Genomic DNA, 22068 nt, shown 5'->3' with positions numbered 1-22068 from the left:
CAAGGGAGGAAAGCGTGTTAAAGGGAAAAAAAAAAAAAAACATTTTAAAAGCAGTGAACTTTTCATTTTACAAACAAATAAATTCAATTTTGCTGTGAATTTTTCCATTACAACATCAGTGACTGCTATTGTACAACATTCTTCTTCATCTCTTTCACTACCCCTCCCTCACTCCTCCAAAGTTCCACAACATCAACTCCAGCAAATTTTCAAACTTGTCCTCAATCAACACCAAGATACCCCATTTCCAAAAAAAAAAAAAAAAAAAAAACCTTAATTCACTTCTTGTGATTTGCGAGTATAATGCATTTACTAAGGATAAAACAGCTTAGTAAATAGAAGCTCATTCCAAGTATCTTGAAGGCCAGGTAAACACCAATGCACGCAATCTGCATAGCTAACAGGATTAGCTAGCTGCTCAGGAGTCAATGGATTCCATTGCTTCTTGTAGATTGAAGTGTGTGCATCTTTTCTATAACTTGATAATTGAGTAATGTTCAGAAATGAGATGGGGAATTTCGATTTCCTAAGCACTTCTCCTATCACTTCCATTACGCCCTTCCGGCAATCAGAACCCCAGTAGGTTGTATTATCAATCAAAGTTGTTTGGTTGTAACAGTTGAGACCTGGTTCGCCTCCCCATTCTATGCTCCTGCAGAAACTTCAAACGTTAGATTGCTGGGGAGGGAAGAGTTTACAGCAAAGAACAAAGTGAGAGTTACTTACTTTCCATGAGAAGGTGACATGCTGGTGAAGAAGACCCTTGTTTTCCTGGGGTTCATATTCTTTCTAACCCATCTCAACATGCTTTTCATTGCCATTCGGTAAGCGTCCTCCGTCGGTATCTCCACGATATCTTTCACTTCGTCGTCGAAAGACCCTTGCCTGAAAATTTTAAGCAATCATTAGAACTTTGTTGAGCTAGCTCCAGGGTGACAATGAAAGAAATAGTAAAGAAGGGTTACAAGATTTTCATCTTGAGACCAGTCATCCACCATAGATAAGTATTGAAGACTATAATATCAACTCTTTTCCAATGCCTGCCATGTTTGTTGATTGAACCTTTCCTTACAATCCTATCAGAGATCCTATGGATAACAGCATTATCTGAATTTGATTCAAGAAGAAATGGTGCCCAGTAGAACTCAATTGTGGCATTATACTCCTAAATACAAATTAAAGAAATTAAGAAATATGTTAAGCTACTAACTAATTAATTTATAATAACGTAATTAAAGAAGAAAATTCAGTTCACCTTGGCAGTGAAGACTGTAAGTGAATCGAAAGTTTCCATGGATTTGGCATCTTCAGGGATGAGTCTATGGAGAAGACAGACCATAGAAACATACTGGCCACGGTTCAAGGAATCGCCAACAAACATCATTCTCTTTCCTCTTAGGGTCTCAAGCATCAATGTGGCATTGAAACTGTGTATAGTTTGCAATGAGATTCATCAAATAACTATCGCTATTCTTGATAAGCTTTGTTATCAAAGAAAACTATTCAAGAAAATATTATCAAATTTTACATATTAAAATTATATTTTTTTAATAATTTTAAGAGTGTATTATTTTAAATATTAATTTAATATATTTAAAATAAATAATTTTAAAATATTTATTAATAAAATCAACTCTAATTAATAAATAAGAGAGCTGTAAACTCAACACTGAAAATTGAAAGACATTCGCATTGGACAGAGGGAAGAGAACAGATCGTGGATCCCACGGCCAAGGTTGCATCAATCAGCTCTCTGAGTTGGACCCAGCTAACCCATAAAGAAGTTGACTTTGGAACAAATCTATACGAGCATTTGACACGTGCACCGCCATCAAAAGCGGTGATCTCGCCTGCATTGCGTGGAGAAAACTAGCAAAGCCGGCGACGCAACAAGGTATTGAAGATGACGGGTCAACACAATATAAAGGCCACGAAAATTGCTATTGCTAAGCCCAAAATCAATGTGAGCAAACTATATATATATATATATATATATAAAATAAATTTATATATTAAAACTCCATTTATTTTACCAAAAATATTAAAAAAAAAATTAATATTTAGGACAATTAAAAAAATTAATAAAAAATATTTTCTAATTTAAAAAAATTAAATTATTTTTTATTTTTTAAATTTTAATAATTTTATTAAAATATGAAAATATTTGTATATATTCTGAATAATATAAACACATGTTATTAATTTAATATTGTAATAAATAATAAAAAATATTTATTATAAAAAATATTTTTTATATATAAATTATTTTATATGAAACATGGGATTTAATTAAGAGATGAAATGTAGGCAGTTCATGCCATGCATTATTCTAGTTTCTTTAAATTTATAAATCTTTTAAACAAAAAATAATGAGATATTTAGCAGAGAGAAGAAAGACCTTGGAAGATCACAGCCATGGGGTTGCCATCTCCAGTATTGATACTCCTTATCAGGCCTGCCATGTTCTTGACAAGTCAACTGCGGCTGAATATAAGGACACTCTGATTCCTCGTAAAGCGGATGAGTCGACTCATCTCTCACCCACCTCCCACTGAAAATATCACACCCTTCTGGGGTCTTCCCAATGGCAAAAGGTAGCTTATCCCACTTCTTCTCTAACGCCAAAACAATACCCAACTCAGTGAGTCACAAGAACTTGTGCATGAAAACAAATTTTTCTCTGAAAAAACAATGAGCTACTCACCAAGTCTTGTCAAGAGGCTGCCGGAATTGGGGTCGAGTTGGCCGAGGAGGCACATGAAGTCTTCCCCATAAAGAATAGCAACGAAGACAATGAAGGCTAGAAGAGTGAAGAGAAATGGAGAGAGACGGGCCTTTCTGATGAGGACGGAGGAGGAGGAAGCAGAGAGAGGAGACTTCATTTTCCTTATTCTTGGGGGAGTTTGTACTATGTGTCTACATATGATTATGTTTTAAAATGGATGTTTTATATGAGGTTTTTGGAGTTGCTATTGTGTGGTTTCAGTAATTGGAGGATTGATTGTGTAGGTTGAAATCATGTGCACTTACTACACAAGAAAATAACATTGAGTTGATTTTGATGTCTCCTAACCGTTTGATTTGTTTATATATTCTATTTTCTATTGCTTTTTATGGTCTCTTAATTGATGTATTCATTGTCCTTGCAAATTTAATTGTATTAAAATAGTAGAAGATACATATAAGTTTTAACACTTAGTGATATTATCTGTACAGTATGAAGTCTGAGTTCAAATATCAATAGGATCTAAATAAATAAAAAAATTAAAAATTATTAAGTTATATTAACTTTGTTATATTAAATTTGTTTCTCTAATATGATGGAATGCAAATCATTTTTCCTAATTAGCTTAATTTAATTTAATAGCTAAAAACATATTACTCATCTACATGACAGATATTAGATTTGAATTATCACTCCCTTTATAAAAAAAATTGCATACAAATTAATCTCACTATAAATTGAATTTATTCAGTGCAACCACGGTTCTATATTCAATAGATATACTCTGATTATTAATTATAGTAGAACCCACATGAAGACTACTATAATCAGTGATATAATGCTTATATTTTAAAATTTTTCATAAGGAGAATTTATTCAATACAATCATTATATATTCAATGGATACACTCTAACCATTTATCTTAATGGAACCCATTTAAAAACCATCATAATAAGTGGTGATAATAACATACAATCGTTGTTGATTGTATTTTAAAATTTTTCATAAGACTTGTAATTTAAGCATAAGCATCACAATAATAATATTATTATTATTATCTTTTACTAAGTTAATTAAAATGAGTGACACACAAAAATAGAGTATGATATGACATGAAATAATACAAAAAATACAAAGCAGGCTTGGTTTTCCCCAATTAACTTTTTTAATTTGGTAGTTTCTTGTGTATCTCTTGCAAGGCAACTGAACTGGTTGGCTTACTGAAATTGGTAATTAATTAGGACTCATAAATAATAATTGTTCTCTTCCCACAAGATTTAACACTAACCCAAGTTATTTTTTTCAAAATTCTGCAGTAATAATAATAGTAATTGTAATTTTAAATCTCAAACTAAAAGAATTTCATATATTTTTCTTGCCCTAATTATCTGAGGCATCATCCTACATATGTTGGCACAAAGACTAAGAGTCTTGAAAAAAACTTTCACTTTTGAGGAAGGGGTTGATGAGTAAGTGTAGTAGGTGGTGCATGATTGTAAATGAAGCTATAATTTCACTTTACTTCTAAGTTAAGGGTGTCTAGAAAGATAGCACATCATTTTCCTCACTTTTTTGTACATCTTTTCTTTTATACACATAATCCTTAACTATATAATTATTTGACAGAAGGTAAGGAATATAGCTATATGATATTCTTTAATTATTTTTAAGGTGCAGGTGAGAATTTGGTGATATTTCAGTTTCAAGGGGTTGGTGCTCTTTTTTTTATTATTATTATTATTATTATTCTCTAGCAACCATTGGGTAGATTCAATTCAGCCTAAAATATTTTAGTGATTGTTACCTACCCAATGATTATTATTGGATGTCCCTTTGTTAATTCTTATTGATGAGAATTTTAATTTTAAACAAAATTGAGATAGTGTTCAAATGATCATGAGCAAGAAAATAGTGAAGAAATTGAATGTTTCCACATTACAACAATAGCCCTTGAGTGCAACAATTTGTCTTTTTATAAATTAAAAAAAAATATATAAAAGGTTTTAAACTCGAGTTTCAATTAAAGCTAAATTTAAAAAATATTGAAATTTGAAATTTTCAACTATTAAATTAAGATTTGAAATTTTAACATATAGTAAAATGTTCAATTTGTTTAATTTAACTCTTGTATTTATTGAAAAAGTTCAATTTAATTTATTTTCAACTTTTTATCTAAATTAATTCAGAAGTTTCAATTTAAATTCAATTTAAAACTAAATTTAATTCAAAAATTAAAACTTTATAAGCTAAAATTCTTGATTTAAATAAAAAATTAAAAAGTTTAATTTCTTAATTTTCAGACTAAATTTTTTTTATTTCTTGATTTAAACTTATAAATCAAGAAACTCATTTTCTTAATTTTTAGGTTAAATTGAACTTCAATTGAAAATTATAAGCTAAATTAGAGAAAAAAAAATTTGAAAAAGAGTTAAATTTAACTTTTCCAATAAGTATACAGGACAAGAATGTAATTAAGCTTTAAGCCCTATAAGCATGGTTCCATAAAAAACAAGTTTTCCAATACTAAGCAAGACTTTTATATGCCTTAATGTACTGCTCTCTCTGCCATTATTTCTTCCACTTTTCAATCTTGAAATTGTTAATTATTTTTATTAAGATTTGCTCACATCAATTAGAAGTGGATGTCATTCGCCATAATAAAATCAAATACCCACTTGAAAGATTAGTTGAATTTGTGACACCATAATTATAATGACACTGTTAAGGTAGAAACCTTTCCAAATCACAGTTAGGTAAATTGGCAGCTTGGTTAAAATGGAGTTTTTTTCCACCATTCATAAGAACTAAGTTCCAACAACATTATTTAAATGTTGCCACTGAGAAGAACTGAATCCGAAGATGGAGATTGCTCAGATATCTTTATCGATTAGATTTTTCATTCTCACAACTTCCCCTGATATTGCAAGATTTTTCTTGTACAACTAATTCTTGCCATCTACGCAATAGAGACCTCATTCCTTTCTCCAACTATAACTCCAACTCCAAGCATATTAGAAAATGTGTTGACATGTCCAGTGATTTTTTTTTATCTTTTGATGTCTTGCATCCTCAGTTTTCTTATTACAGACAAAAGAAGACTTGGAAGGATCAGAGGGAACCTCTGCCGCTGGGGCCTAAAAAGGTATGTTACACTAGCTGAAAGTATTTTGCTAATATTCCATCTGGCCCTTTTCTACTATTTTAGCAAGCCTACAATTTTTTCCCTTTACTAAACTTGTTTTTCTATGATAGCTACTGAGGATCCAATCTTTTTTGGGTCAGTGGCTTATCTGCATTGCCTCTCCAAGCCTACCAAAATAAATGCAATAGGCTATCACCACTGCCAGCTCTGTTTCAATCTTCTGCCACCTTCAAGGGCCAAAATTCGTATAATGCATTTACAGTTTCCAAATGCATCCAATATAACACTAATAGTATGCATTATCAGGAATAAATCCAATAATTTCACAAGAGAAAAATTAATTTTGTCCTCCTATTTTAATGAAACTAACTACTTGATTCTCTTATATAGCAAAATACATTATTTGATCTTTTTTTTTTTTGTTCCATCTACTCTTTAGTTCCTTCGTCTAATTTAAATCAAAATTTCTATTAGTCAAAGCAATCAAAGGAAAGAGACATTACAGTTCCGGTGACTAAATAGCTCGAGGTTCAAAAAATAGGACTTTATAGTTGTATTTTTTAAGTTATAAAAACTTAATGAAATTGAAACTAATACTTAAAATGACCGGAGGAACAAAACTTAAATGGAACAAAAAAAATAAGGATTTACTGATGTATTTTTCAAAATAGGAGTACTAAGTAATTAATTTCATTAAAATATAGGACTAAATAAGCATTTTTCCATTTCAAATGCATAAACAAGAAGTTTCCCATAGGAAAGTACTAAACTAAACGTTTAAAAACATCCTAGTACTCATCATTCCATGGATCATATGGCAGAATAATGCTAAGCACAGTTGCACTGTTGCAGTCGGCATGAATGTGCAAATATGACTGTCCATCGCCATGGACCTCACGGTGAGACCAACGGCCAAGACACCTAGCAAAATTTCAGCCTGCCCTAGTTTACTCCAGTTTCATTTATACTCTTATGCAAAATCAACCATACACAACCTCCAAAAACTTTTGTGAGTTTTCTACCGTGCAAAGACAATCATCAGTGAAGAATAAAAATATCTGATAAAGTTCCAAAAGCAGAATTACCTGAAAAATGAAGATTGTCATGTTTCAACAAAAATTGGGTATAGGGTATAACACTTGCATTGGAAGCAGGGCAATGTGGAGTTCTGGTAGAAAAGATTCAGATTAATGTAAGAAGAGTTGGAGTTCAGAGCAGCAGAAATGGAGTGGAGCCAATTGATGATGGATTAGAGGTAAATTATCTGGGCCAACGAAATTAGGGGTAATTATTGCAACACATATCTATTTGCATTCTAGACAAACAACGAAAATTTCAATGGTATAGCTAGAGTTTGGACAGAGGTATAATGTGGGCATGTGATTGTGAAATAATAAATAATAATAATATTAATAAGTACATTAAACAAAACTTGCCAGAAGAACAGCTAAAAGAATGTCAATAAAAAAGAAACAAAAACAAACACTAAGCTAATAGAGAGATTACAATCAAATGAATAATGCTGAAGAAAGAAATCATGGGAAAAATGAAAATTGGGATATGGTGGCATACATGTCAACTGAACAGCAGGGCATTTCTGCAAAGGATTGTCAAAGTCTACTTCAATGAGATGACCACCCTAGACTATCAGGAAACCGAAGCACTTGATTGTGCAAGAGTTTAATAGTGCAGCCCAGATGTCTCAAAACTGATTCACCACTACTAAATGTGGAATTGAATTGTAATTGCTTAAAAATTGACTGGAGAATAAGAGCATCGATAACCTTCTGTTGGTCCTCTAAATTTCCGCACCAGAGATGCACAACAACTCTGCAAGGAGATTAAGATAATACATTCCTAAGTTCAACAGAATGTTATCCTTTTCAGATGTTTATACCAAACATGTCTATCGTAGGTAAATTTCTTACCAATCTTTCATTCAAAACTCCTTTCCTCCTATGGAACTTGCAGTTACCCAAAACCTAAAATTTTTCCCTCTCTTTAAGTGCATCACAAACAATTACATACTTCCTTTCTTCTTTTAAATAGAGTGACCGAGTGAGGCAGCCGTACACTGCACAATATTTTAACTTAAGGAGCTTCATGAAAAAGGTATCTATTTTTGAAATGAAACCTTAATGACCTTAACTTCTGTGAGAGTTTATCATTTCAAATTCAACTATTTGATCAATAGAAATTAGATATGGCTTAATAAATAGTTTTAATCCCCTCAAATAATGCCATATGTGCAGTCAACGAATCTTTGCATGGCATGTTCACACCGCAGAACCAAAAGAGGAAAAATTTGCAGTGAAAGCAAATACATAATATAATTACCTGTGTTCTCTGAGGCAATCTGACCCAAAAATCCAAGTTGGGAATCATCTGATAAAAGAAGAAAACAGAATCAGTTAAAACTTACAAGTTTGCAATTTACAACAGCAGTAAAAGCACTGTCGTTAAATTACATAGCAAACCTGTTAACTTTCCGTGAAGATAAGCATATAACGCTACTCACACATTTCTAAGCTGTTTGAGTTTGGTCATATAATAATATAAGAAAAAGAAGTATAATGACCGAGACACATGCATTGTTTTAAATACATGTCTAACTTCGTGTTTCCAAATAGTGGAAATTGGTCCATGCAATGACACCTAATTGAGAAACAAGAGCATCAGGTAACACATTCAGATTTATTTGTTCCTTCTGGTCAGAAAGCAAACTGATCAAGCAGCCTTATTATAGAGCTTTGCAACTTTTCTATTGCTTCTCTGCCCATTCTAAAGATCAAGTTTAGGACATTGTCGCTACATCAAAATGGCTATTCATGCTAGAAGCCACTGAAATGCTAAAGCCACCATTTACTCTTTTTCAGTGCTGCAGGCCTCAATGTTTAGTTGAGCACAGAATATGAAAATATTCTACATGCTTCAAATAATCTCTCATTTGAATTTCCAAAATACATGAGAAGCATGATCACCACTAAACACATATCCCGTTTCCTCACATTACAAATAATAGTTTAAGAAGTCTTGACCGATTTCTTTATGCATATATTAACATATGTGAACAATGTGGCTCCATAATGCAAAGATGATATGTAATATAATTCCATTATTAAGCTTGATTTTGGATAAGATCATGTATCGTTGTTAGTTAAAATAGTTCAAACAATCAGGAAAACAAATAGAGATGAAGCATACATCTAAACCACGAATTCCAAGGAAGAAATATCGATAGGCTGCACCCACCAACATATACCCACCAAAAAGGCATAAGATACTGAAAAATAAAACCATAAGTCAAACAAGATGACTTGAAGTCTATGATAGTTTAACCAGACCAATACTATTCACGAAGAAAAAAAGAATTGAAATCCTTACATGATTACTAAGGTACCAAACCAGCCCCATCCTTTCCCATGAACAGATACAACTATGGCACAACCTGAAGGATGTTGTAGTACTGCTGCCTGTTGCAGTAAAAAATTAAAAACATGAAAAATTCAAATGCAAGTCAAATCCTATGAATCTACTAGTTTTTTAGACTACTCAAAAAAGTAGTTGACTGGGACAAAACAGAATTACAAACTTTAAACCTTCCATGATAAAAGCACAATTCACTATTTTACTAGTTATTCTCTTGCCTTCACATGCTAAAATCTTTTAGCCCACTGCAAACGTTAATAGATCACCAGTTACAACACATTATCCATTATACATCACAACTTGCAACCAAAAGTAATGCCCTTAAAGAAAGACACAACATGTGTATAACAAAAAATAGCATGGAATGGATTGATAACATTTTTTTCGATAGAAATGCAAAAGGTAAAAACTACCCAAATAAATATCTGGAATAACAACACTAGCAAGCAAAGACCTTCTTGCTAAGTGAAGTAACAGCAGGAAGAAATGGATATTCCAATCAAATCTGTCTCAAGAAATGTAGAATCAAGCAGAAAATTATTTCCCATGTTCTCAAGTTTTTAAAAAAATCACAAGATAAGCAAAAGGGCTATAAGTTTATAACATTAGGATTAGCTGATTACAAACTATGATATAGCCAACACCTGATGTCCAATAGACATGCAAAAACAAAAATTGTTGTCAAATACATAGTAACTGCCAGGATGTTGATTGTAAACAAATTCTGATGACACCTTTTATAAGAGACTTAGAAATGATATTTATTGTTCAAATATACAGTCCTGAAGTTAAAGGGGTTAGGCAGCTAGTTGTATGCTTAAACATGTAAACAAAAACTGTGCAGCATATATCACTTGCTGCTGGCAAATTTTTGGCAACATAGAGCTGATAAAATAATTTACAGAACACTAAACATTTCAACTCATAGATTAATTTCAGACACTCACATAATCACAGGTCCCTAATTTCTCCAGTGAATGTGGCCCCTGTGAAACAAAGTGATAACAAAGTCAAGGAATAAACAAGGTATCACCAGATTTACAGAGTTTTAATGTATTAGAATAAGCATGAGAAAGGGGAAAAAACTTCTCTTACTTGAACACCATTTGAATTGCAAATGACAGAGACAGAGAGTGAACAATTCTCAGAGCCAGCAGACGTCTTAACAGTATTTGACATCTTAACAATTACACCCTTGTGTGGATTCTGTTTATCTGCATTATTGATGATTATAGAGAAAATGTTAGGCACTTGCAAGTGTATTCATATTGAAGGGTTGATGGATCACTCTCACAAGCTAGAGAGCATTATGTAGGGCACAACAATCATTAACTTAACCAAAATACATCAGTGGCCCACGCGCCAACAATATGTACAAAATTATTATTCATACTATTTAAATAAAGGAAGAACTATCTTACCAAAAATGCTAGTAACAGTGCTTGAGACATGCCCAATAGTAGTACATACATCATAACCTGCAAATGTGACATAGGTCTAATTAAAATCTACATGGAAAACTCTCCAACCTAGCTTACCAAACCAATATTCCAAATGACAAAGACCCATAGTTGAGCTCCATGGTTGCCTAGAACTACAGTAAAGGAATCTAAGAAACTTGTGATCATTGAGGGTGAACCTGATGTTTAAGCAAAATGTTTCTAACCACCTGCTCCCTTTTCCATGGTTCCCAGGAGTATGAACTCAAATCTATTAATCACCAGGAAATGTGCATTCACTTTCCTCAATTAGCTTTATATTAGGTCACAAAAGAGATTTTTTTTTTTTTTTATTCATTCTTCCGATGAATTCTAAAGTTTTGGGTTTTTTCGTCAGGAAAAAAGGGGGGAAAAACAAGTTCAGTGTGGAATTCATAAAAATAAGGCTCAGATTCTGCCAAGGAACCAACTATGATTTCCCAAAAAGGGTCAATCCTTCACAATTTGGTAAATAACTGTAACATTTACACAATCATACAGATAGTAGTCATATTCTGATAGGTAGGAAAGAAAACATTGATACAGTGATTCCCATATAAGATAATAATGCTGAGATATTTTTTTTAAGCAGTGGACTCATGTTCTCCATTGTGCATACATGTTAAACAATATATTCAATCTGCCTGCATATAAGAATAAGAGACAAAAATAACTTTTCCTTTTAAACCAAAAAAAAAAGTTTGTTATATACAATGAATAAAATGGAGAGACATCAACTAGAATGTTACGGAAAAACTTTGGATAGTGACCCCTTTGTGATTGACATACGCTACAAATTTGCACACTGTAACAAGATATGAGATTTGAGGAAAAAAAAAATTAGCAACATTCTTACCATTCCAACAAGACAGATAACGATCTGCTCTTCAGTTTATTATAATTCATAAAAGTACTAGTTAAGTGCAAAATGCATATATATATAATGCTGCATTTAAGAATCCAAATTAATCATATTATTTTGAAAATGAGTGTAGAAAGAGATGATTCTCCTTAATTTCAATTAATCTATACATGAGTATATATATACAATTGATTCCTATAATTGTGTTCTACTAATTAGGAAGAAATCCTAAATAAGAAATCCTAAATAGGAATACAGAATACAGAATATACAGATAAATAATATAGTGATTGACTTTCCATAACAATGAGCAACAAAATTGAAAAGCCTTATCAGTTAGGCAGATGTATGACATGATAAAAAAGAATCAAAACTGTTCAGTAATCAAATATTCCAAACATATGAGTTCATTGCACTACACAACTACTTGATACACGGACAATCCTAAACTAAAGAAACATAGCACGAAAGAAATTCTCCGTGTACATTAACATATCACAAAAACAATGTGCATATGCCTCAAAGTCAGAAATTTTTCCAACACTATTTACCTCCTATGTTGTTTGTCACAAGTGCACTACATTCCATGCCACAACGTAATGTCCCCCCACAATCCTACAGTATCAAAAAGATGGTTAAATCCACATGAAAAATGATATGCATGAGGTCTGGAGAAAACATTTACTTTATGATACCCAGCATACATAATTGAGCATAATAATTAGTATTCTTAAATGGAATTGGCAGGAAACAAACACAAGATATTTGTTGCTTCTCCCACAAAGAGCCTCATAAATAAATTAAAGCACACAAAAGTATTGCATTTTATCAAATATATAAAAGTCAAGCACCTGACTCTAATGAAAATATGAAATGTGTTAACCGTCCATGGAACATCTCTGACAACTATAAGGTTCTACTTAGAGAGTATCTCACATGGTCGCTAAAATAACCTAGTAACCTTCTGCATAATAATTCAATTGTTCAACTTGGATAAAAGACAAACTTTCAGAGAGAATTCTAGCCGCCTGATGAAGATGTGAAAAAATTGAATGAAGATGAAAATAACAGTACATGACAAGAAGATAAAAAATAATGTGATAATCTTACATAGTGCATGCTTCATTAAGTTCGATGTCTATCGGTTAAAATGGAAAAATAAATTCAGATATATCCAGAGGAGAAGAATGTTACCAGGCAACCAACACATCTGGGTGGATCATGATTAAAAATCATTCCATTGCATAGCTGGTCCACAAAGTCAAATACGATAAATTCAATGGCAAATCAACTAAAAGTAAGGTCATAAGTGCATAATGGCATCTAAAACGTTATTAAAAAGAAAATAACAATGAAAGTAAAAATAATAGCTATGTGGCTTGCACACTTTTACAATAGCATTGGGATTCTTTTCTTTCTTCCTTTGAATGGCTAATAGCGTTCAATTTCAATATGAGAATCTTGCATTGCAATTAAAAATCTAGCTAGCTTACAGCTTAAAAGCCAATTTTCATATGTGAAAATAATATATTATTTCCAAATTCAAAAGCAATTTTGGAGTTTAATCTCCCAAACATGATAACTAACTGCTTATAGTAATTACAATCGTGACATGGTAGAAAAAGAAATAAAGTGTAACCTGATAGAGCCAACCTGAAACCAGAGCATAGACTCGTTCACTGATAGCTTATAAAACCTACAGCATGAAAAATGAACATCTTATTAAGGATTGGATCAAATTGACACAAGCAGGTATTCTACCAGCTTAATGCTACAGATCACATAATCAAAAGTTTTCATTTTAGATTGATGTGTTAAATAAATTATTTTTCCCAAATGGATTTTCAACGTTTAATAGAAACCTTTTCGACAAACACCCAACCTAAGTAGATTACAATTCATTAAAAACAATAAAAAACCAAGTATTTAGCACTACTAATATCACTTGCGAAATGGAAATATAATTAAAAACGCCCCCCAATGCCTTTGACCCTTACAAGTTGCAGTCAAGTACTGAATACTAAAGCAAAGTTTAAAAAAAAGTTTCACCTAATTCCCTTCTTAATTAGCACATACCAAAATGTCATCGTTAATTAGTGAATAAACAACAAGAGTATAAAATAATAGTTGACGGGTCTAACACTAATGTAAAGAAAAATTCAATGAAGCAATCTATCAACCATTATGAGTGCAAAATAACAGAATCGAATAACAAATACCCAAATCAAGAAACAGAGAAAGAGAGAATACCCATCTTCGCTAAGGACACCATGAGGGTATTTCGGGAGAGGAGACGCTAAACTGAAGTTGAAAAGCTTGTGCCCATCAACAAAACTGAGTTGGCAGACTGCAGAGACAGCGTTTAGATACCCAATTCGATGTAGAATCGTTACAGAGACTATGGTTAGAAAAAATTTCAAAGAATCGATTCCTATTTTCATTTTTTGCCACTTCAATCGTATCATGATCTCCCCTTTTCTTTCTGTTTTATCTATTCATTGTTGACTGTAGTAGGCGTATCAGAGGGACGAAAGAAATTGCATAGAAGTTGCGAGCCCAACTATAGCTGAGCAACGGTCCTGAGCGAGCATTGCTTAATGAGATGCGGCCGTGAAAACGCGCGTTGCGTCCAAGGTTTTCCGCAAGGATCATGTAAACAATACAGTTTTTTTTATAAAAAATACTAATAATTAATTAAAAGATTCTTATAATATTTTTAAAATATAAAAATATTAAAAAAATAAATGTATTAATATAATTTTTTTATTAATCTTAATTAAACTCGATTTTTAATAAAAAAAATAAAATATTTTTAATATTTTAATAATAAAATTATTTTTATATTTCCATAAAATTAATTAAAATTAAACATTTCATCATCTTAAAGGCGGATGTACATTGGGGTAAATTAGCACTTGCCCCACCACCCCACTAAAATTTCAATAAAAATATATTTAATATTTTTTTATTGTTCTTGCTTAATTTCATATTCGCTACTCCAAAATACTATGATCTAAATCTTCGAATCTATCCTATATTCATTAGGGCATATTTTTCATGTTTATATTTGATTTCGTTTAATAAATTTATATATCGTTATCTATTATTAATGTTTTCTCATATATTATAGTATATCAGTCATATTTATATCTCGATCATTTTTCTCTTTCACTCTTTTTATTATAAGACGTGTAAGTTGATCCATTGACATTATATAATGAGTTTATCCTTACAAATCAGTCATTAAAACTTTATTAATATCATTTTTCGCTATTAACACTAAACTTTCTCTCTTTTTTACACCATTCTCATTTTAAATGCGATAACATCAATAATAATCATATATTAATTTAAGATTTTAGACTTCTTTTTATCAGCAATCATCTACTAATATAATGTAACACTTCAAAAATTTTAAATTTATGAGCATTTTTTGTATTTTAATTTTATTTAAATTTTAGGATTTTTTTTTTTGAGATTTTTCGAATTTTAAAACTCGGGTTCGATTTTTCAAAAATATAAACTTTGATGATTTTTAAAAATTAATTTAAAGAACACGTGGCAAAACTAAAAATATATTTGGAGTCTACGTATTTTTCTGAGTTTTCTGGAATTTTTTCGGAATTTTTGGACCTCGTTTTCGATCCCGAGGTAGAGTAAAAATTCAAAATTTTGTATCTTGAATCGGACCGGCCGAATCGAACCTGATCGGATTGGACTGGTCGAATCGGACCGGCCTTTTCCTTCTTCTTCTTTCCTTCCCCGCGCGCGTCGACCTCCTCCCCTTCTCTCTCTCTTTTCTCTCTCCTCCTGCCCCTGCCGCCGGCCAGCCACCTCCCCCTGCCACCCCAGCCGACCGGCGCCGCCACCCGGCCTCCCGGCCCGGCCGCTAAACGGCCGGAAACCGCGCGGGAATTCCCTCCCTCGAACGCGCGGCGTTTGGGCTTCCCCGGCCAAAATTCGGCCGATCCGGCCACCAATTGGACCGGGTCTTGTGTCTAAAATCATCTACTCGGCGAGAGCTTTCCATAGACACTAAGAACGCCGAAATCCATTGAGCGGTTTGTCCAATTTTTGCTCGGGAAGTTTTTAGCCCATTTCGACTTTTGGGCTAGATTTCTCGAAAACCGTGAATCCCACGAGAAAACCGAGGGTACCAGCACGCTCCACTCGTCGAGAGCTTCGCGGCGACATAAATTTCAAAATTTTTCGACACCGTTTTTCGATGGGTCCCACGGAACTTCGCAGTGTTTTTCCGAGCATTTAATGAGTTTAGAAAATTCTGAAAAATTTATGTACTAACCCCCGTGTTATGGGCTTCGTGTAGGTATACTCGATTCGCGGAAATTCGACAGTTGACCGGATCTGCGAAATTCCGGCCAGACAGACCCGTTATCGGAAAAGTCTCCGAATTGCACCGAGATTATGGCTACCCCCCCATTGTCAGACGACCCGAGCGCGTCGCCGAAGTCGAAATCGGCAAAGGTAAACCCGAACCTTGTTTTTACGTAATTTTCTAGTGCTTAAATAGGATTAAAAATCCATAAAATATTCGTGGTAGCTTAGAAAATTATGATTCTTTTTGCAATCGCTTAGTAATATTGCTAAGGACCGCGGGGCAAAGTTTTAGAATTTTTAGAGCTGATTTGGGCAGTTTTTGCAAAAATGGTCAATTATAAGGACTAAATTGAAATTTTACATATTGTGATGGATGATTGATTTGATGGGCCCAGGAGGGGCTGTGTGATGGGATTGAGTTGTGGACATATGGATTGTGAATATAGAAGTGTGTTTTGAGCCCTTTTGCAGGTTGGGTAGGTCCTAGGTATAGGGGAGACTCTGCCGGATTTTCGGCACGACTTAGGACGTATTGGTCTTTTTCTTTGTTTGTATTGAGTCAAATTTATTAAATGATTGTAATAAAATTTTCAGGTGAGCCGGGACAGCCTTCTTCCTCCGCCCAGCCGCCTCAGTGACCATCGTCAAGTCTGTGAGTAAAATATTAATTTTAATTGTAATTTCGATATTATTATATGTTCAAGCATGTCCATGCATCACTTATATGCATATATTTATGTAGTTATACTCTAGGCACGATTTATGTTGCATTCATAACCGTTAGTGTGCCATGGATGTTGTTGTGGTAATTTGGAGCAGTGTGCGTGCGTTGGCGTGCGTGTGATGTGGTGTGGACTATGGATAGGACGGGTAGACACGGCTTGAGATCTTCGCTGGGACCCGGTCCTTCGGGGTAGACACGGCTTGAGTTCTTCGCTGGGACCCCGATTTGATTATTAAGTGGAAGTCCGAGCTGAGTTCTTCGCTGGCACCAGGTTGGATTTAAGAGAGCTGTATAGGGGATCAGCTCCCATATATTATGATTGATGTTACAGGGTGCGTGAGTGCTCCAAATTTACCTTTTTGATGTTTTGATGTGAAAATATTGTTGATGTTGCATTTCACTCTACAGGGTGCATTAGTTTTAGATAGTTATAGAGATTATGGTTAAAATTGATATTTTACTCTCTGAGTCGAACGCTCACTCCTGTTCAATATTTTTTCAGGCCACAGGAGGATATTTTTTAGGTTAACCTGCTTCCTTTCCTCGCAGGTTGTTTATCAATATTTGTGTAATTTTATTTACTCCTAGAATTTCCGCATGTGTTAGAAATGTTTATTTGATTTGGGTCTGTAAACTAAATTATTATTGTGGACCTGTAAAATTATTATATGAATGTTTGATGGATGGATGAGGAGCCGAGCTCCCATTTATCATTATGATGATATGAGTATGTGGAGGGTGAGTGAGCTCCCAATGGATTGTTTATTGTGTTTACAGTCGAGTGAGTCAAAAACTCCCGTTGGTAGGTCCATTTATGGCGGACTTTGTCGGTTGGTTTCTTGAAATTGGGCCCAAATGGGCCTTAGAGTTGGGTAAATGAATAGTTAAGGCTTACTACGGGCCTCGGGGCTTTAGGTGGCCCAGTCCTAGTCTTGGTCAGGCCCATAGGTTGGGTCGTGACAAATGTGGTATCAGAGCTTAGGCTCCAGATTCTTAGGGAATGTTTGTCTAAAGTGTTGGGAAGAGTCTACTAGGAGTCACATGCGGAAAAATAGGGTCCACATTCGTCTTGCATTGTCGTCTTTGCTTCTAGTTTACCTTCATATATTGTGTGTAAATATGAGTCTATAGAGTCATGTAATGTGCGATTTTGAATTTTGTGGGCTAATCTTTGCTGAATTTCGGGAAAATGCGTAGAAGCGGGAGAGCGCCATTGCACGAGAACGGATGTGCTGACGAGGTGTCGGCACAGGATGAGGCGCCTGCCCCGAGGAGGCGGGGTAGGAGGCCTAGAGCTGCTCAAGTAGAAGAGCAGCTGCCACCAGTTCAGGATCAGTCTTTTGTGGCACAGAGTCCCATGGACCCCATGGCAGCTACTCTAGCTGGGTTGCAAAGGACCATCGATATGATGGCGCAGTATATGGTCCACCCTCCACAGCAGCAGCAGTCCACCGCACCAAGAGGAGAACCTTACAAACAGATAATCAATTTCAAGAAGTTGGTGCCTGGTACTTATGATGTGTCAGACGATGCATATCAGTTTTTGGATTCCTGCGACGGCGAGAGCAATTACGATTGGTGATAGAAGACTGATAGAGTGTATGCAGCATGTCATGGGGCCTATGCCTAGACAATGGATGAATGACTACGTGTTACCTCGGATGGAGGGTTTGTCGTGGACTCAGTTTGTGGAACTGTTCATCAATCGGTTTGTGCCAGAAAGCTTCCGAGATCAGAAACAGTGGGCCTTTGAGGCCTTAAGATAGAATGGCAGGTCTGTAGATGAGTATGCTACGAATTTTGCAGAATCGGCGGTATGCCCCCACGGCAGTATCTCTGAGAGACTATGAAGGTGAAGAGATTCCTAAAGGGGCTTGGCGGGAGGTATGCGAACACGGCCATGATGTCGTCGATCTTTTGATGTGGTGGTTGATCGAGCTAGACAGATCGAGATTAGCTATGCTGTGGATGACAGCGGAAGGGCAAAGAAAAACAGAGCAGAGGGTTCTTCAGGTGTCCCACATATGGGTACTACGGATAGTGGTGGTCAGACTAATTACAGAGGAAGAAGCAGAAATAAAAGGAGTGGATTTAGACACAAATCCCGAGGGTTGGACCAGTGCGGATCAGCGGTGGTACGATTCGAGTGCAGCGATTACAGCTCTGGTTCAGGATCCTCTTTGGCACCTTGTGCACAGTGTGGAAGAGGACATTCAGGACCTTGTTTGATGGGTTCAGGAGTATGCTTCAGGTGTGGCCAACCAGGTCACTTTGCTAGGGAATGCCCCGTGTTCAGAGAGCCACAGATGGGGTCACAGGGTTACATTGCAAATGTTCCTACTTGATTGTATCGGTACTTCCAACATGGCGGCGATCGATTCGGTGGCCAACAGGCCAAGGACAAGGGGCGTGGATTTGGAGGCGGTCGAGGTAGAAGTCGATGTCGAGTTACGCCACTCGGGGTAGAAGTCGGGCTCGGGTTTTCACCACGACCCACCGGGATGCTCAAGCTTCAAATGCGTTGTGGCGGGTATTCTTACAGTGCATTCTTATGAGGCTCGTGTTTTGATAGATCCGGGTGCTACGCACTCATTTGTCTCCCCTGTGTTTGCCATGAGGTTGGGTAGAAACCCTACAACTTTAGAGTGCCCTTTGTCAGTAGCTACCCCACTTAGCGACAACATAGATGTAGATATGATTTTTCCGGTAGCCCAGAGTAGTGGATGGAAAGATCCTCCCGGAGACTTGGTTCCTTTACGATGTGGATTTGATGTAATCTTGGGGATGGATTGGTTGGCAACTCATTATGCCACTTTAGACTGCGGGAACAAAGGTGTATTTCCACATACCTGGTGTGGAAGAGTTTAGCTTTGATGGTGACAGGAGCGTGGCTCCATATAATTTGGTGTCAGCAATTATTGCTAGAAAAATATTGAGGCGTGGATGCCAAGGGTATTTGGCATTGGTGAGAGATACATCTGTGGAAGGTGTCAGCATGGAAAATGTTCCTGTTGTCAGAGAATTTATGGATGTCTTCCCAGAGGAGCTTCCAGGGTTGCCACCAGGAAGGGAAATAGAGTTTTGTATTGATGTTGTGCCGGGTACAAACCCCATATCGATGCCACCTTACAGGATGGCACCAGCAGAATTGAAAGAGCTGAAGGAGCAACTACAGGAGCTTTTGGACAAGGGTTTTATACGTCCGAGCACTTCACCTTGGGGCGCTCCTGTTCTATTTGTGAGAAAGAAGGATGGGTCATTGAGGTTGTGTATCGACTACAGACAGCTGAACAAGGTGACTGTGAAGAACAAGTATCCACTTCCTCGGATCGATGATCTGTTTGATCAGCTCCAAGGGGCTAGATTTTTTTCCAAAATAGACCTGCGATCAGGCTACCATCAATTGAGAATCAGGAATGAGGACGTGTCCAAAACGGCTTTTAGGACAAGATATGGTCATTATGAGTTCTTAGTGATGTCTTTTGGACTCACTAATGCACCAGCAGCCTTCATGGACTTAATGAACAGGGTGTTCAAGCCATTTTTGGACCGTTTTGTCATCGTATTCATAGATGACATTTTGGTATACTCTCAGACCGAGGAAGAACACGTGTGGCACTTGAGGATGGTGTTGCAGACGTTGAGGGAGCACCAGCTATATGCCAAATTTTCAAAATGTGAATTTTGGCTAGAAAGCATCTCATTCTTGGGACATGTGGTTTCATGTGACGGTATTCAAATAGATCCCAAGAAAATTGAAGCTGTAACTGATTGGCTTAGGCCTACAACAGTCACTGAGGTGCGAAGTTTTCTAGGTTTAGCTGGCTACTATAGGCGTTTTGTACAAGATTTCTCCAGGATAGCGGCTCCCCTAACTAAGTTGACCAGGAAGAATGTTCCATTCATTTGGACAGATGACTGTGAGGTGAGTTTCCAGAAGCTTAAGGATTGTCTAACCACTGCCCCTGTGTTGACACTACCTGTGAGTGGTGAAGGATACACCGTGTATTGTGACGCCTCCAGAGTTGGCCTAGGGTGTGTTTTGATGCAGAATGGAAAGGTAGTGGCTTATGCTTCAAGGCAGCTGAAGAGGCATGAGCAGAACTACCCCACCCATGATTTGGAAATGGTGGCTGTAATCCTTGCACTAAAGATCTGGAGACACTATCTGTATGGTGAAGTGTGCGAGATATACACCGACCACAAGAGCTTGAAGTACATCTTCCAACAGAGGGATTTAAACTTGAGACAGAGGAGATGGATGGAGCTTCTGAAAGACTATGATTGCACCATCCAGTACCACCCTGGAAAGGCCAATGTTGTGGTAGATGCCTTGAGCAGAAAATCTTCTGGCAGTTTGGGGCACATTTCAGTAGAGAAGAGACCATTGATTCAGGAGGTACATGAGTTGATGGATCAAGGTTTAATCCTAGATCTTTCAGATGAGGGGGTATTGTTGGCTCACTTTTCAGTGAGGCCAGACTTGAGGGACAGAGTTAGAGTTTCCCAGCACAGAGACCAACAATTGATGAAGATTATAGAAAGAGTACAGCAAGGTGAAGGTGGTGAGTTTGGATTTGCCAATGATGGCGTCCTAGTGCAAGGTTCTAGGATATGTGTGCCCGATGTGGACAACCTCAGGAATGAAATCATGCGAGAGGCACACTACACACTATACAGTGTCCACCCAGGTTCCACCAAGATGTACCATAATGTGAAAGATAGCTATTGGTGGAATGGCATGAAGAGAGACATAGCAGACTTTGTGTCCAAGTGCCTGACTTGTCAGAAGGTGAAGTTTGAACACCATAGACCGTTAGGGAAGCTGCAAGAGCTCTCTATCCCAGAATGGAAGTGGGAAATGATCACTATGGATTTTGTGACTGGGTTGCCTCGTACCACGCGAGGATATGATTCGATATGGGTAATTGTAGACCGCTTGACCAAATCAGCTCACTTCTTGCCTGTGAAGACTACACATTACGTGGCACGCGATGCCCGACTCTACATTCAAGAAATAGTCAGATTGCATGGAGTTCCGGCTTCCATAATATCGGCAGAGGGCTGATTTACTTCGATTTTGGAGAAAGTTGCGGGAGGCACTTGGCACCTGATTGAACTTTAGTGCGGCTTTCCACTCTCGAGACAGACGGGCGATGCGAAAGGACAATCCAAACACTGGAAGACATGCTTTGCATGAGTGTCTTGGATTTTGGAGGTCAATGGGATGAGCAACTAGCTTTGGTGGAGTTTGCCTACAACAACAGTTACCACTCCAGCATAGGGATGGCACCCTATGAGGCATTATATCGAAGAAAGTGTAGGTCTCCTGTGTTGTATGCGAAATGGGGAAGCGTAGGTGCATGATG

The 22068-nt window shown here is 36.1% G+C and overlaps 2 protein-coding genes and 1 long non-coding RNA gene across 3 annotated transcripts; 1 reads left to right on the top strand and 2 right to left on the bottom strand.

Annotated features, from left to right (window-relative positions):
* Positions 1 to 78: 78 nt before the first annotated feature.
* Positions 79 to 3010, bottom strand: LOC110645562 (protein trichome birefringence-like 33). Its single transcript, XM_021798770.2, has 6 exons — positions 2705 to 3010; positions 2399 to 2615; positions 1256 to 1427; positions 966 to 1165; positions 727 to 885; positions 79 to 652 (listed from the first exon to the last, which is right to left on the bottom strand). Exons 1-6 carry the CDS (start codon positions 2880 to 2882, stop codon positions 313 to 315), a joined length of 1266 nt encoding a protein of 421 aa, XP_021654462.2. The 5' UTR covers positions 2883 to 3010; the 3' UTR covers positions 79 to 312.
* A 2537-nt stretch (positions 3011 to 5547) lies between these two features.
* On the top strand, positions 5548 to 7227 carry LOC110645565 (uncharacterized). Its single transcript, XR_002493018.2, has 2 exons — positions 5548 to 5868; positions 5979 to 7227. It is a non-coding gene; the product is annotated as an uncharacterized LOC110645565 (long non-coding RNA).
* A 24-nt stretch (positions 7228 to 7251) lies between these two features.
* On the bottom strand, positions 7252 to 14314 carry LOC110645563 (uncharacterized). The gene is made up of 11 exons (XM_021798771.2): positions 13888 to 14314; positions 13291 to 13333; positions 12832 to 12885; positions 12189 to 12252; positions 10719 to 10775; positions 10393 to 10511; positions 10245 to 10283; positions 9253 to 9341; positions 9073 to 9151; positions 8206 to 8253; positions 7252 to 7698 (listed from the first exon to the last, which is right to left on the bottom strand). Exons 1-11 carry the CDS (start codon positions 14100 to 14102, stop codon positions 7618 to 7620), a joined length of 888 nt encoding a protein of 295 aa, XP_021654463.2. The 5' UTR covers positions 14103 to 14314; the 3' UTR covers positions 7252 to 7617.
* Positions 14315 to 22068: the final 7754 nt, after the last annotated feature.

This window comes from Hevea brasiliensis, chromosome 8 (genome assembly GCF_030052815.1).
Source record: "Hevea brasiliensis isolate MT/VB/25A 57/8 chromosome 8, ASM3005281v1, whole genome shotgun sequence".
NCBI lineage: Eukaryota > Viridiplantae > Streptophyta > Magnoliopsida > Malpighiales > Euphorbiaceae > Hevea > Hevea brasiliensis.
The sequence above is the reverse complement of the archived record's forward strand: the minus strand, read 5'-3'. Positions and strand labels throughout refer to the sequence as shown.

Bases quoted from the DNA above. Each gene is read 5' to 3' on its own strand.
- LOC110645562 (XM_021798770.2), bottom strand. From the start codon at position 2,882: ATGAAGTCTCCTCTCTCTGCTTCCTCCTCCTCCGTCCTCATCAGAAAG. The intron at 2,616-2,704 runs GTGAGTAGCTCA...TTTTGGCGTTAG, and splicing joins CAGCCTCTTGACAAGACTTG to AGAAGAAGTGGGATAAGCTA. The intron at 1,428-2,398 runs GTCTTTCTTCTC...AACTATACACAG, and splicing joins CATGGCTGTGATCTTCCAAG to TTTCAATGCCACATTGATGC.
- LOC110645563 (XM_021798771.2), bottom strand. From the start codon at position 14,102: ATGATACGATTGAAGTGGCAAAAAATGAAAATAGGAATCGATTCTTTG. The intron at 9,152-9,252 runs GTAAGGATTTCA...TTTATTTTTCAG, and splicing joins TTTGGTACCTTAGTAATCAT to TATCTTATGCCTTTTTGGTG. The intron at 7,699-8,205 runs GTAATTATATTA...ATCTCCTTGCAG, and splicing joins GATTGCCTCAGAGAACACAG to AGTTGTTGTGCATCTCTGGT.